At 42.4% G+C, this 16,422-nt stretch overlaps 1 protein-coding gene across 1 annotated transcript in view; it reads right to left on the minus strand.

Moving 5' to 3' along the window:
- LOC147108161 (uncharacterized) overlaps positions 1-11,066 on the minus strand; it is a 19,263-nt gene extending 8,197 nt beyond the window's left edge. The window contains exons 1-2 of the mRNA XM_086004680.1: positions 10,716-11,066; positions 304-505 (exon numbers count right to left, since the gene is read on the minus strand). Of these exons, the coding sequence (XP_085860806.1) occupies positions 304-505; positions 10,716-10,948 (435 nt within the window). The 5' untranslated portion in view covers positions 10,949-11,066. The remainder of the gene's footprint in view (positions 1-303; positions 506-10,715) is intronic.
- Positions 11,067-16,422: the final 5,356 nt, after the last annotated feature.

A 16,422-nucleotide genomic window follows, 5' to 3' on the forward strand; every position in this document is an offset into this window, starting at 1 on the left:
TAACCATGGAGAAGGTGGCTACTCCAAGGTTCTTTGTAGTGGGGGCACCTTTGCTGAGAACCTAAGTTCAGCCATAGCTTTGTCAATGCATGCTGTGGTTGAGACCTTGAACTCCAATCTGCAGCGATTTGTCTTCTCTGCATTCACCATGTGGGGAACCAGCTATTAATTAATTCCTTGGGTGTTTTGCTGGCTCCAGCTGTCAGACACGATGAGATGAATTGGAAGCCTTCTATAGAAGGGAACATCTTTATATTGTTAACAAATTTATTACAAATAGTTTTGACAGTGACAATTTCTTACCTCAGTGGTGACTGCGGCATGCCGTAGATTTCTTTTTTGTAAATATATAAATTCTGAGATAAACTTCACATGTTGCTGCTCAATAGAATTCAGTTCAATAACAGTAACCCCTTTTCTCTGGAGTTCATATACTTTTCCACTCCAGTTCCGTCGAAGGGCGGTGATGCTGTTGGTAGCTTCTGCAGACTCTGTACCACTCCATCTACAATATAGCGACAGAAAACGGTTTCCACTTTCAGAAAAATTGACAGTTGAAACATGTATACCCTATTTCATTGATGTGATGGTAACTTTGCTGTTTCAGCCACATAATAAATCCTTTAATTTACATGAAGAATTTTCAAATGAATGATTGAACAACATTATCAGTCAATATGCTCTCTAGACCACAAGTCAAAAAAACCCCACAGTGGTATCATAAAAACATCTGAAAATGAAAAGACAAGTGGCAAGTAACATTCGCACCACACAAGTGCCAGGCAATGACCACCTCCAACAAGCGAGACTCTAACCATCTCCCCTTGACATTCAATGGCATTACCATCGCTGAATCCCCCACTATCAACATCCTGGGGGTTACCATTGATCAGAAACTGAACTGGACCAGCCATATAAATACTGTGGCTACAAGAGCAGGCCAGAGGCTGGGAATTCTGTGGCGAGTGTCTCACCTCCTGACTCCCCAAAGCCTTTCCACCATCTACAAGGCACAAGTCAGGAGTGTGATGGAATACTCTCCACTTGCCTGGATGAGTGCAGCTCCAACAACACTCAAGAAGCTCAACACCATTCAGGATAAAGCAGCCCGCTTGATTGGCACTCCATCCACCACCTTCAACATTCACTCCCTCCACCACCGGCACACTGTGGCTGCAGTGTGTACCATCTACAAGATGCACTGCAGCAACTCGCCAAAGCTCCTTCAACAGCACCTTCCAAACCCGCGACCTCTACCACTTAGAAGGACAAGGGCAGCAGACGCATGGGAACATCACCACCTACAAGTTCCCCTCCAAGCCACACACCATCCTGACTTGGACCTGTATCGCCGTTCCTTCACTGTCGCTGGGCCAAAATCCTGGAACTCCCTTCCTAACAGCATTGTGGGTGTACCTACACCATATGGACTGCAGCGGTTCAAGAAGGCGGCTCACCACCATCTTCTCAAGGGCAATTAGGGATGGGCACTAAATGCAGGCCTAGCTAGCGACGCCCACATCCCATCAATGAATAAAAAAAACCACACTGGTCCATCTAACCTGTTCCATAACATTAAACAGCAAATGCCTTTCCTAAACCCTTCTTTTCCCTCCAGAGATGCTGTCTGACCTGCTGTACAATTTTTATTTTATTTTGTTTCAGATTTCCAGAGAATGAGCTGGAACAGGCAGAAAGATTTTCATGTGGCACCCCTGCTCCTTCTGGCTCCACAAATATATATTTTAAAATATTTTGAGAGAGGCCTTCAATGGTTTCTATAAGGACTGCTGGTTAGGCCTCTCAATGCCTGGGAAAATGAGACTGGCTTGTGTTGTGCATGTTTCACACATTTTTCCTGCAAAGTTGCCATTGGGATTCTAAAACAAGTGGAGGACTCTGATTTGTGTCTCTAAACAGCCTCCCTAATGTTTTGGGCAGGAATGATAGGCACCCATTTAAAGGCCTGTCTGAAAGTTGATTCAGATGGACAAATGGTCACCACTAGACTTTCAACTGTTGGTCACCCGTTTTTCAGTTGAGAAACGGGCGCCTGGCAGTTGATAGCCTCCCCCATAATCTAGACTGACACTTCAGCGCAGAATGGAGGGAAAGCTGCCTTGCTGGAGTTGCCATTTTTCAGATGAGACTCAGGCCAATCAATGTATACAGGGGGTTGGAAAGAATCCTATGGCACAAATCAAAGAGCAGGGCAGTTATCCTGGCCTTCTGACCAGCATTTATCCCTCAACCAACACCACCAAAACAGATTAACTGGTCAGTTATATCATTGCTGTCTGTGAGACCTTGCTGTGCGCAAAACAGCTGCCAAATTTGCCTACTTAACAACAGTAACTCAACTCAAAATTAATTATTTGGCTGTGAAGAACTTTGGGATGTGGTTGAGGACACAAAAAATGTTATATAAATGTCGGTTATTTCTTTCTAAAACCAAAGAAACAAAGCCTTGAATCCAAACAAGACAATTAAACACTAACTTCAGAAGGGAATACACAGAGGTCTATTTGAGAACAGTGTGGGCATACTTTGTGAAAATAGTACTTGTTTACCTTTGATCAAATTGTTTAAAAATGCATATTAAAAAGAAGTGAACATTATGTGGTGAATCAAATAAAACTTTTTTCCCTATCTAGTGAAGCTTGGAGACCCTGATTAAGTTCTGCCATTCTTAATATCATTAATATTTGTGTGGCACCAACATCAGGCCAGTGCTCTCCCTCCTCCTGTGGGCAGAAGAAGCTCTGGGGCAGCCCAGCTCCTGCTCTGCTCGAATGCAGCACCCCGCCCCTCAGTGTACCCAATGCTGCTAAAGGGACAGAGAGCAGCAAGTGAAAATCAAAGTTTTCTGCTCAATCACCACACACCACATCAGTACAATGATCAGTACACATCAGTACAGCTCCTTGGCGGGAAGCTCGCAGTCCGACTGGGAGGAGGGGAGCTGGGCATGGTGGCCAGAGGTCGGATCGTGAGCGGGAGAAGCAGGCCACCACACGTGGAGCTGGCAACAGTGAGGAGGAGGCCACGGTGATGAGGAGGACAGAGCGGCTGAGGGACATCGTGCTCCCACTGCCACTGGATGCCATTGAATTGACTTTCTGAACACGGCGCTGTAAGAATAGCTGACGTGTCCCTACGGGGAATAAGCATTCCATTGTACTTGTACTAGTACTAGTTACATATGGCAAATTAAAAAAAATTGAATTGGTGGCAACTTTTGCGTGCTACACTGCCCTCCATCGTATTGCATTTTACAAGTAAAATTCATTTTATCTTGGCTTTTGATACGTTCTCTCAAGACTTACTTATTTATATTGGACATTAGACATTGTCATTCTCCTGCTTCATCCAAAGGCATTATAATCATAATGATATCATTCTAATTCTTGTTTAGCGATGTAATGAAATACAGCCTTGTGTATGCATTATAATCACACTGGGTTGAATGTTGCTGTAACAAATTGTAACAGATTGTAAATAAAGATGTGACTGCCAAATTGCTTAAGAGATCTGTACAAAGATTGAAAAAGCGATTGGAAGGTAACTCTGGTGAACTAAAACAATTTAATTCCATCTACGTGTAGTGAATGATTTGTATTGTATTAAAATATGATACAGGTCAGAAGTGGAAAAAATAGCCATAACAGTACACTGAGCTAATAACAAATAGGATTGAGTCAGATGGGTGGAGATGCCTATTCAAGCTCTTTGTAGAGCTCATATTACAAAACATAAATTGTATCTAGGCCATTACCTTGGGGACATTGTATTAGCCTGAATAGATAAGAAAAGTGACCGCCTATTCTAAGTGGTTGGGTAAAATGATGGAGAAACAGATCCACACCAAGGGAAGAGATTGGGATGTTATTGTCAGGTCCAATGAATGTCAAGAAATTCAGTGTGAATTGTTAAAATCATTAATCCTTCAGATAAATGCATTGTAATCAATGGTAAAGTGGCTGCGGAGAAAAAAATGCTGACTAGAGACAAACCGGAAAGAAATTGAAAAACTTAAATAATAGGGTTCATTACATTCCTAAACAAGAATTGGAATGACTTTGTGTAAGGTAAGATTGCAATGCTTTCAGATGAAGCTGAAGAATGACATTTTCTGATGTACAATGTAAATAAGTAGTCTCAAGAGAAAATATCAAAAGCTAAGATTCTGAGGGTGCTGGTTAGTTCCCTCAGTAACCCCTAGATGGCACCTTCACTTGTTTTTTTCCCTTTGCTAATTGTTACTAGTTTCTCCTGTGTTTATTACTTAACTGCCTTTTATCAGGTTTATTGGTTTCACCTGTTTTTGCTTGTATTTAAGTTCTATGGTTTCTTCCCTCTGTGTTCCGTCTTGACAAGCTGTTTGCCTAGTGGTAGCTTGTCTTGAGCTCCTATGTTTGTAACTGTTTACCTGTGTGATTCTAGTAAAGTACTTTTATTTAAGACTGCATACCTGCTTCTCGCCTCGTCTGTCTGCACTTGGGTCCAGAACCAGCCTCACCCTGACAGCAAGATTGAGCCAGTATGGACCCAGCAGTGATGGAGGAATTTCGTTCTATTCTCTCCCATCAAGGTGCTTTCCTCGGCCGCCTTGAGCAACTTCTCCAAAGCATTTCGGACAAGGTAAATACGTGGACTCAGACCATTCAATACCCAGCCGCTGCGGCTTCTGCTCAGGATGTTCCTCCTCAGTCAGTTCCTTTGGGTAGTACCCCACCGGTCGCCGACCTCCAGACTCACCGAGAGCCTCGCCTACCCGCGCCAGAGCGCTATGATGGTCATCCGAGCAAGTGTCGTAGCTTCTTGACCCAGCGCTTCCTAGTTTTTGAACTCCAACCCTCCATGTTCCTATCACCCCGCTCTAAGGTAGCGTTCATCATATCACTACTCTCGGGAAAAGCTCTCGCCTGGGCTACCGCTATCTGGGAGCAGCAATCTTTCGTCTGCTCGGACATTCTCCTTTTCGTCGAAGAGATGAGCAAAGTCTTTGACCATCCTGTGAGTGGACAGGAGGCAGCTAAGAGACTTTTGAATCTCTGCCAGGGCAACTGCAGGCTGACCGACACTGCCGCCCAGCTCCTCGGTTCCGGACCGGACAGAAGGTCTGGCTGTCTACCCGGAATCTTCCGCTCCATGTGAAGTCCCACAAGTTGGCTCCCCGGTTCATCGGACCTTTTAGGATTTTGGAAAAAGTAAACCTTGTGGCCTACCGGCTCCTCCTTCCTCGGTCGATGAAGATACATCCCACATTCCATGTCTCTCACCTCAAGCCGGTACTTACCATTCCATTGGTTCCTGCTTCCAGACCTCCCCCCCCCCCACCCCGCATGATTGATGGTCAGCAAGCCTACACTGTCCGTTACCTCCTTGATAGTCGCCGGGTTAGGAGGAGCATTCAATAGCTGGTCGACTGGGAGGGTTATGGTCCTGAAGAGCGTTCCTGGGTTCCGGCCCAGGACATTTTGGATCCTGAACTCATCAGGGATTTTTGCCGTCGCCACCCTGATCGTCCAGGAGGAACGTCAGGAGCTGTTCCTAGGGGAGGGGGTCCTGTGAGGGTGCCGGTTAGTTCCCTCAGTAACCCCTAGATGGCACCTTCACTTGTTTTTTTCCCTTTGCTAATTGTTACTAGTTTCTCCTGTGTTTATTACTTAACTGCCTTTTATCAGGTTTATTGGTTTCACCTGTTTTTGCTTGTATTTAAGTTCTGTGGTTTCATCCCTCTGTGCTCAGTCTTGACAAGCCTAGTGGTAGCTTGTCTTGAGCTCCTATGTTTGTAACTGTTTACCTGTGTGATTCTAGTAAAGTACTTTTATTTAAGACTGCATACCTGCTTCTCGCCTCGTCTGTCTGCACTTGGGTCCCGAACCAGCCTCGCCCTGACAAAGATGAAACTAATTCTCGTTGGAAGTTGCAATACCATGGAAAGTAGTCTAGCACACAAAGGTTTCCACCACACAAATATTAATAAGGAAGTAATTAATAGTACTAAGAATGGCAGAATTAATTCCAAGGTCTAGAAGCTTCACTAGGCAGAAAAAAGTTATATCTGATTTACTACATAGTATTCGCTTCTTATTTTAGTACATTTTAAAAAATCACTTGTTTTACCATTTTGTCAAAATACACCCACACTCCCTAACCCTAATGCAGTGTTTTCTTGGTTAATCATGGAGTTAACATGAAAATCATTCAATTGAATGGCTTTTGCCATTTTCAGTAAGTAATGCCAGTTCTAAGGAAAAAGTATTTAACAACTGAAATACTGTCTCCCTGGAAGTATACTTTCTTTTAATATTTAACTTGTTGCATATATAAATTTATAAAAATGATTTACAGTGCGTTATAGCCTCCTTAAAGTCAATTTATATTTGTCAAACATTAATTTAAATGGATGAAAGGTCAAGTGAGTTCCTGACCAACATTCCCTGTGAAGGCCGACCCTTACCAGGAGTGCCTGATTGGGGACTCAGACCTTATATGTGTAAGCTGGGATGAATTTTTATATTGAAGAGTATTCAGAGAATGCTGGATATATGTAAGAATGTCATTATACTGCACTGCCATCTGAAACCAGTAGATGAGATAATATTGCAGATGCTGAATTGCACTCTGCACGTGTAGAGCTGCAGTCCTTTGGAAGCTGTCTTTTTAATGTGAAAGCACAGGTGTCAGTTTCCACTTCTTCTTCATTGCTTTAAAAATACACTTCAGTAAGATTATAAAGTGCCCAGGAATTCTGTTAGGCTGTGGTAGCACTTTAAGACCTAGCTTCACACAGCACTGGAGTTATACTGCATATGGTGTCAAGCATAAGTGGTGTGGGGGAGGCTCCCTGAGTGGGTCTCATATCTCTCAGCTTTGGTACATTATAGAGTCAGATTAATGCTGCATTTTTGCATCACTTCACAGTTGGAAGTGGTTTGTATCAGGACTGTCAATGACCTTGGGGTAGACCAAGGTAATCATTACTGTTCCCCATCGTAAATTCTCTTGCCAGTGACTCCATCCCCCTCTGAACCAGGCCATTCACAGGCCTGGTGTTATGTTGGGCTGAGAGCTGAACTTCAAATCCCACATCTTGTCCTTCACTAAGACCACTTACTTCCACCTTTGCAACGCCTCTCATTTCCACCTTTATCTCAGTCCCTCCGTCACTTACAACCTATCCACGGCGTGGCCACTTCTAGACTGACTATTTCAATACCATCCTTGCCTGTTTACCATCCTTCACCCTCAATAAATTGCAACTTGTCCAAAATTCTACCACATATATCCTGTGCCAGGCTAAGCCCCACTCGTCATTTCACCTCTCCCTTTTTCTCACGAATCTATATTGGTTTCCTATCCCCCAACGCATAAAATTTGAAATCCTCATCCTTGTGTTCAAATCCCTCCATTCCATCCTATTCCTGCAACTTCCTCCAGCTTTATATCCTCTTTTGCATCTTAAGGTGTTGTGACAATGGCCTTTTGTCCATCTCCCCTTCCCTCTGACCTACCATTAGTGGCAATTCCTTCAACTCTCTTGGCCCCATCTCTGAAGCTCCCTCTAGAAACCCTTAACCTCTCTGCTTCTCTTCCCATCTTTCTTAAAAACTCATCTTTTTGACAAAGCTGTCAGTCACCCTTCCTAATTTTCCCTCTATGGCTTAACATCCATTCCCCCATCTATTTACATTGTGAAGAGCTTTGGTACATTTTATTTTTATGTTAAAAGTATCATATAAATGCAAACTGTTATTGGTGTATCAACAAAGTTTCCCACCATCACTGCCAGTTAAATGTGACAGTGCCTCAAAATATGGTTCCCAGCATCTTGGCAGGTGTAGCCAATCAGGCTTGATGGCTGTTCATTACCATTCAGTACCATGTAAAGCATAATATACTGTGATTGTGGTAATACATAGAAACATAGAAGATAGGAGCAGGAGTAGGCCATTCGGCCCTTCGAGCCTGCTCCGCCATTCAATGAGATCATGGCTGATCATCCAAATTCAGTACCCTGTCCCTGCCTTCTCCCCATATTCCTTGATCCCTTTAGCCTTAAGAAATATATCCAACTCTTTCTTGAATATATTTAATGAACTGGCCTCCACCGCCCTCTGTGGCAGAGAATTCCACAGGTTCACCACTCTCTGGGTGAAGAAATTCCTCCTCATTTCAGTCCTAAATGGCTTACCCCTTATCCTTAGACTATGACCCCTGGTTCTGGACTCCCCGGCCATCATAAACATCCTTCCTGCATCTAGTCTGTCCAGGCCTGACAGAATTTTATAGGTTTCGATGAGATCCCCTCTCAATCTTCTAAACTCCAGTGAGTATAAGCCCAATCGACACAATCTTTCCTCATACGTCATTCCTGCCATCCCAGGTATCAGCCTGGTGAATCTTCGCTGCACTCCTTCCATGGCAAGAACGTCGTTCCTCAGGTAAGGCGACCAAAACTGCACACAATACTCAAGGTGCGGTCTCACCAAGAAGAACCATCCATTTGTTTTCCATAAAAAAGAATGAGCATATAACCCTAATTGGTTAACAACTTGTGCTTCATCAGGCCTTCACATGTACCTGCGCCATAGGGCGAAAGAACCAGGCGATGCTGTGATGGTGGAGGCTGTACATTTTCCTATATGGATGAGCAAAGAATGGCCTCTCTTATTCATATTTATCTTATTAACTTATCTAATCTTAGCAGAGAAAACTCTGCATGATTTCTCTTTACCACCCCAAAAGACATTGAGTGAAATCCCAAAATAACTTACAACCTTCTTCATCAACCCTTCACTCCATATACCCACTAAACTGGAGCAACACTTTCTATCACTCTTTAGTCTCACTTGAAGAGGCTTGTTAATTCTCTAATAAAAATAGAAAATGCTGGAAGTACACAGATCAGTCAAATAAGGAAAGACAGGTTAATATTTCAGGTCGATAGCCCACTTCAGAACAGTCCTGAAGAAGGGTATACATCTGAAACGGTAACCGGTCTTTTCTCTTTACAGATGCTGGCTGACTTGCTGTTTGTTTCCAACATTTTCTGTACTTACTTCAGATTTCCAGCATTTGCAGTTTTTTTTCTTTAGTTCTGAACCAGTCACAACTTCTCAGTTTACAAAGCAGCCCATACCCACCTACAGCAGGACTTGGGCAACATCCAGGCTTGGACTGACAAGTGGCAGGGAACATTTGCGTCACATAAGTGCCAAGCAATGGCTAGCTCTATGACTACGTTTGATTCCCATTATTAATCATCATGTCTTCTTCCACATTACATGGAGCTGAAATACACATTTAGAACATTTGATAATGAATAGTCCAATAGAGCAAGAAAAAGAGCAACAATTAAAAATGCATTTTTTTAAAGTGTAGCTCCTATCTGTACCAAGTACAACAGTACGCCAGAGAGCAAGGTTATAGTCAAAAATATCTCTCACGTGTATAACTCACAAGGTGCAGGAATGAGTCACATACATCACACCAACAAAATTAGCACCGAAAAGCTACAATATATTAATCATCTGAACCTGTGAAACATCATTCTGGTATCCTGTAGTCTATTACAAAAATAGCACATAGAAGCTCGATGTGTCTGCTCTGGTCTATATCCATGTCCTCAAGTAAATTGAGGTCCTGTTTGGATTGGGGGCATTCTCATCTCAATTACACCTCACAGAACAGAAAGCAAGTGGGGATGGGCAATAGATGCTGGCTGGCCTTGCCAGCGACGCCCACACCCCAGGAACGAATATTTGTTTTAAAATGTGACAACTGCAACCACGTCGACACGTGCAGCAATAACACTCGCCAGACCTTTATTCAAGATTATAAAGCAATGGGCAATATAAGTAATAATTCTATTTAGCGCTGCCCTCGTATCGGTGCACAGGTGAAAATGACAAAGATCACAGGCAATTACTTAGATGAGGTTGTTACAAAGCACTGGTGCCGCATTTATGATGATGTATGTACTAAATGCTCCGGTTCGAAGCACTGGTTAGTTACTGGTAACTGGGTCACCTCTCGGCTACAGATTTATTGACCCCATTTAAGATCGCACGTCCAGTCTGACCACCGGGACTTTATGTGATCAGACAAGCATTCTCCAATCAGCACACTCGTGGACCTGGAGTTAATTTACAACCAGAAGGTTTAATAACTTTCTCAGGGAGCTGACAGCCCCAACCCCGTCAAATAATTTAGATTCCTCATTAACATTAAGGCCACAGTTTTCTTAATGGTTTCGAGACATCACTTGCACTTCCCCCTGATACTCTTGCAGTTTTAAATAAACCAGTCTCCTCGGACCGGGGACATGTATCGTAGAGGCGGTATTAAAGAGCGGAATAATTTTTGAGAAACACCCAAAAATGGAACAACAGAAACTTTTCAACACATTGCTGTCAACAAATGCAAGATTGACTGTCCAGGACTGTATTGTGATTACACATCTGCCGGTGTATAAAGTAACCACTTCACATATAGAAACACTAATCTGTTACTATTTTCAAATGTCAACTCCCTCAGTGGCTCTCACTCAATTGTGCTTGCGGATTTTTTCATTTATTTCTAGTCTAGATTGAGAATGCACCCGCAGTGCATTTTTTTACAGTGAGTTGCGCCACTCTGCAATTTTATAAATGTCTCTGGAAAAAACCCCACATCAAAACCACCGAAACGATCATCTAAAGCTTTACCTTCGGTACAGATTGACGATGTCATTAAGAGCATCAGCCCATTTCCAGCGGTAATACAGCAGCAGGATATTAGAAGGTCTGCTGATCCATTGCTTGGATGCATTTCCGATTGACTTGAGCAAAATTACAGCATCTCTTCTGGCTGCATTTAACAACGCTTCGTGACTTTTGATTAAATCCACCGACCAGAGCGACCGGTATCGGTTATTGGAAATCTCACAGTGGTGTAACATTCCTGGACGGAGTCATTTGGTAGAAATGGTGCCTTTGCTGTCATGCTACTTGCCTATTGCAGATAGCCATCACACCGTTGTTTCAACCAATTTCCCTGACGTCACAGTGATGGATTTGCTGTGAAATGATTTCAAACTCAACCCCCGCCAAGTTATAAATATAGAAACGGTATCATAGCAACAGCAGCTAGCTGCAGGTCCCACAAATGTAGGGCAGGTGTCAGGAAAGTCATTCCTAACCGGATTGTAATGGTTTACAAGTCCTTCCTTACCCCCAAAAAAGCAAGAAATGGAGCTAAGGTACAGAATGCGTAACCTACTCAATGCCAATACCCTGGAATATCCCCCTGGGGATGGCAATGTAATGGCAATGCTGGTGCCAACAAGTCATCCTCGGTTCTGAGGGACTGCCTAAGCCTCAGAGCCTAAGCCAACAAGTCAGACTGGGAGGGGCTCATCTCATTGCATGAAAAAGAAGAAACACATTTAAAATTGGTACCTGGATAATTGATGAAGGGAGAGATTTTTAGATGGTGCAATGTTCATTGTGAGTTTAAATCCCCTCTCCTCAAATATTGTTGAGCTGGGAAGACTGCTAGTTTGCCTGGGAACCATATTGCTTAGATCAAGCCTGTACTGTTCCACCATGACAGTGGTACCTCTGTAATGTATTACGTCTACTTTGGGATGAGCAACATGGTTCTCCTGCAATGGGGAACAAACTGTGTCCATAAACTTGTCCAGGTCAATATTGGCAACTGTATTTCATTCTGCCAGTGCCATTTACACCTCATCTAGAGCCATCTTTTGTTTCTTAACTTGTGCCATTACCTCTCCTTTAGCCTTGCACCATCATACCTTTTGTCTCTTAATCTCTCCTGCCTTCCACCCTATCACAGACCTTCCCCTTTTGTTCTTTCCTCCCCTCCCCCCTTTCCCTGCCCCTGCACTTGCTTAAATATCTGTTCCATCTCCAGCTTTTTCCAGTTCTGATGAAGGGTCATTGACCTGAAACATTAACTCTGTTTCTCTCTCCACAGATGCTGCCTGACCTGCTGAGTATTTCCAGCAATTTCTGTTTTCATTTCAGATTTCCAGCATCCGCAGTATTTTGTTTTTGTTTCAATATTACCATAAGTGAGCAATAGTCATTGCCCGCCCCTCTTGATTGAGATTAGTCAGTGAGAAATGTTAAAGTTTCTGTTTTAGTTTAAGTTGTAAAATGTTTGAGCCAGTGTGAACAACTGAACAACTTCTCCTAATGGGAAAGCATGGGAATTTTAAAAAGCTTAAGTTGTGATGTTAAGCAGGAAGATACTAAATTGTGCACACTCCTTACACATGGCACTCCACCTCCATGAACATGCTAGCATAAGTATTCCTTGGTTAGGGTGGGGGGGGGGGGGGGTGGTTGAGAGTCTGGAGTCATGAAACCCCTGAGATTTTTTAATTTTATATTAAAGCTGGTGCACTGGATCATAATTAAGGCTAATAAACTGGATGGCTTTCATTGAATCCAGCTAAAAAGCCACTCTTTCTCCCAAAAACTTTCCAATGTTGAATAAAAAACCTTTTTTTAGTCCTTTTTGAGATGACGCTGAAAAATAAGAAATGAGACAAACTCAAATTTAAACTTGGCCAAAAAGGTAATTTTAAGTTAAAGGCGCCGAGTACATTAATACTGGGAGTCGATATGACAGCTTTGCTGAACCATGGTGTTCTAAAGGGTATGTACCAAGATTCAATGATAGTTAAAACTGTGCTTTGCTGGAGGCTATAAGTCTATTTCCTGAAGAATATCAGCTGTTTGACTATTCAGGTTATTCAATGTTGAGAAGGAACATAACTGAAGCCACGTCAAAGATAGTAAAAATCTGGATGTTTGTCCATATGACCATTTTTTAGATTTTATCATTCCAACAATTTTGATTTGAGATCATTCCTGTCATGTAATCTGTTGTTGCACTTGCTACATGCTGGTAAGATCCAAATTAAAAATTAAACCATCATTTGCTATTGAGTGGCAAGGTTTCCTCATTGTAAAGTGCTCGAGTTGGGATATTTTGTTATTGAGAAATCTAGATGAAGAGCAAAAGTTCATAGTGCAGGATACCACCAAGAATGAGAAGAAATGAAGTTGTGGTAAATCAAGATGCATTACCTTTGGACAATGGATTATAAAACAATGCTCCACTATCAGTGCACAGGTAGAAGTCTTAGACTGCCTTCTTAGCCAGCCAATAATGTGTGGGGTGTGGGAGCCTAAATAGGAGGGAACAAAAAAGGAGTGTAAGTCCAATAAAACTCTGCTAATCAAACAAATCAAAGAGCAGTACGATAGCAAAATACTGCAGATGCTGGAAATCCGAAATAACAACAGAGAATGCTGGAAAAACTCAGCTGGCCAGGCAACATCCGTGGAGAGAAAGTAGGGTCAACGTTTCGGGTCAAACCCTTTGTCAAGACAAACAGTGATTTCCTTGAATTCAGCAACTATATCTTCTAGAGTAGTAAGTTCAGAGTTTGTGGCTGTTCTACCAAATTGTATTTAGTTCTAATGCATTTTGTTTGTTTTGATTTTAAATTCTAATCAAACGGTCATTCACCTGCTTTTCAGTGGCTCATTGCTGCAACTCACAGGTGAATGCTGGTCCCTCCAACCATGTTTACAGTAATTATAACCAGAGTTGAGTTTACCAAACAGACTGAAAATACTTTTGTGTCTCATTTGTAGTTCTTCCTAGAGAATTTTTTTAACTTATTTTTTCTTTTTGTTTTGAGCTAATTACACATTTATGTGCAGGCACATATGCTACATCTATTCCTGCTGGAAACTCCCATTTTAGGTGTGATTATCATACTTGATATTTATGTGTGTGTGTGTGTGTGTGTTCGTGTTTGTGTGTGTAAATATATGAGTGTGTATATCTGTATATGTGTGTGTGTGCTTGTGTGTATATATGTGTGTGTGTATGTGTGTGATTGTCAGCAGGGTAAGGAAACAGGGTATTTTATAACTTTAAAACAAATCTAGAACTAGGGGGCATAGTTTCAGAATAAGGGGTCACCCATTTAAAATGGAGATGAGGAGGAATTTCTTCTCTCAGAGGGTCGTGAATCTTTGGAAGGCTGAGTCATTGAATATATTCAAGGCGGAGATAGACAGATTTTTGAACTACAGGAGAGTCAAGGGTTATGGGGAACAGGCAGAAAAGTCGAGTTGCGGCCAAGATCAGATCAGCCATGATCTTATTGAATGGCGGAGGCTCCTATTTCTTATGTTCTTATTCTTCCATAAAGCTGGTTGGGACATTTATATAATTAGAAATGTTAGTTTACATCTATGAGGTTTTAAAGAATATATCTACTGAATGAATCTTTCTATTTACTATGTATTACTGTGCCAGTTAATGGTTCAAAATATGTATCAAGCACCAACAGAAATGGCTTTTAAACAAAAGGCTAACCTTAGTCTGAAGAGTTGCTGTAGAAAAGACTAATCAGTGACCAAATTCCTCAATCTGTGAAAAAAAAATCTTCATTACCTAATCCAGACCAACAACATTCAACCACAGATACAGTGGAACCAAAGGGTATTTTTTGAAGTACTGTATAATCTAAATGCAAATGTGAATCAGGAAACCATTAAATGGTGCTCTGAATCTGGCAGCTTATTGCAGCCAATTAAGAAGCTGATTAAGACTTGCGGCAGTAAGGTGATCAGTTATAATTCTCAGTACACTAAGGAAGTCTCTCAACAAATGTATATTTAATTGTTTCCTGGATATTTAAAATTTTGCACCACATGTTTTACATCATCTGTGAAATAAATCAGGTTCATTGTTGGAAAGTAAATAACAACAAATTAGATGTCAGCCTTAGCTCAGTGGTAGCACTCTAGCTAGGAAGGTCATGGGTTTAAGTCCCACTCTTGAATTGAGCACATAATCTAGGCTAATACTTGGCTGCAATAGTGAGGGAGTGTTGCACTCTCCGTGGTGCTATCTTTCAGATGAGGTATTGAACTGAGGCCCTGTCTGCTCTCTCAGGTGGATGTTAAAAGATGCCATTGCACTATTTGAAGAGCAAGAGAGTTTGTCTGGTGTCCTAGTCAATATTTATCCCTCAACCAACACAACTAAAACAGACTGGAACTTTTTGGTGTACCTACAACGTAAGAGTGGATTGGCATCATTTTTTCCAAGGTAATTCGCACGTAATTGATTTATGCCGGTTTTACACTGAAACATCGCTATCTGCAAATTTCCTCGAGATACTCCCGCTGAAACTTGTTATAGATTTGTTAAGGGAAGGTCATGTCTGACTAAATTGATTGAGGTCTAGAAATTTGTTATAGCCAAGGAGTGTTTAGACTAAAAATGGTGAAGTAGCGCCATTTGAAAATCATCTAGACTGGACGCAAAATTCATCCTAATTTCTTATTAAAATGATTGCAGCCATGATTCTCATCTAAAAACCCAAGCTCATTGGCATTACACTGAAAAGATGGACCAATATCGGGTGTAGTTTAAACGCAAGTAATGATTGACACCAGCTTTTTTAAAGGGGAGGTTCATTGATGCTGCAGCACCTCATTCTCAGCATTGTTGGGTGTGCAGCTGCCTCAACAACCATAAGAAGAAGGACAAGGTGAAGGAGCACTTATTTACAAATCCTGATGGCAGATCGCCGCCCCAGGGAGAGAGCCCGGAGGTTTTCCGATGAAGCTTTGGAGGCACTGGTTTTAGCGGTGGAGAGAAGGCGGGCAGTCCTGTACCTGCCAACTGGCAGGAGGCCCTTGCCACAGGTCTGCCGGATTATGTGGAGGGAGATGGCACACCACATCATGGGAAGCACTGTGGTTCCAGGACCCACACCCAGTGCAGGAAGAAGTTTAACAAGCTCACATGGGTGGTCAGATTGAGTGAAGGCTTCAACAAATGCTACATACCACCATCTGTACCACAAGTTTCACATGCTGCTCAATGCACCACAGCCCCAGCACTCACCCACCAACAATTTTTACCTAGCGACACCCACACCCACATCTCACACCTTGCACACAACGACAGCTGTTCAACTAGGGCAGGTACAGGGTTCATTAGTTATTAGAATTCATGTCATATGTGTGATACGTTTATAGATACATTTATTAAGTGTGTTTGGAATTTGTTGTGGTCTCTCTCATTTCACCTTTGCACCCAGGAGGACGCTGTGATATGGCGTGAGACAGGGATTGTATGATGGGAATGTGGTGAGCTACAGGGATCTGGGGTTTCATTCATGTGAATCAGAGTCTGACGAGCCAGTCACGGACAGCCCGTCCAGAAGGCCGATTGTCTTGCTGCCTCCACCCTCCCTCTGGTTCCTCCTCCTCCTCATCCTCTCCTCCTCATCATCCTCCTCATCCTTGTCCTCTATCTCCTCATCTGCGTCCTCTTCCTCCTCATCCTCCTTTGCCACATCCTCCTCCT

The sequence above is a fragment of the Somniosus microcephalus genome, chromosome 13 (genome assembly GCF_052327205.1).
Source record: "Somniosus microcephalus isolate GS21.2 chromosome 13, FLI_Smic_1.0, whole genome shotgun sequence".
Classification (NCBI taxonomy): Eukaryota; Metazoa; Chordata; class Chondrichthyes; order Squaliformes; family Somniosidae; genus Somniosus; species Somniosus microcephalus.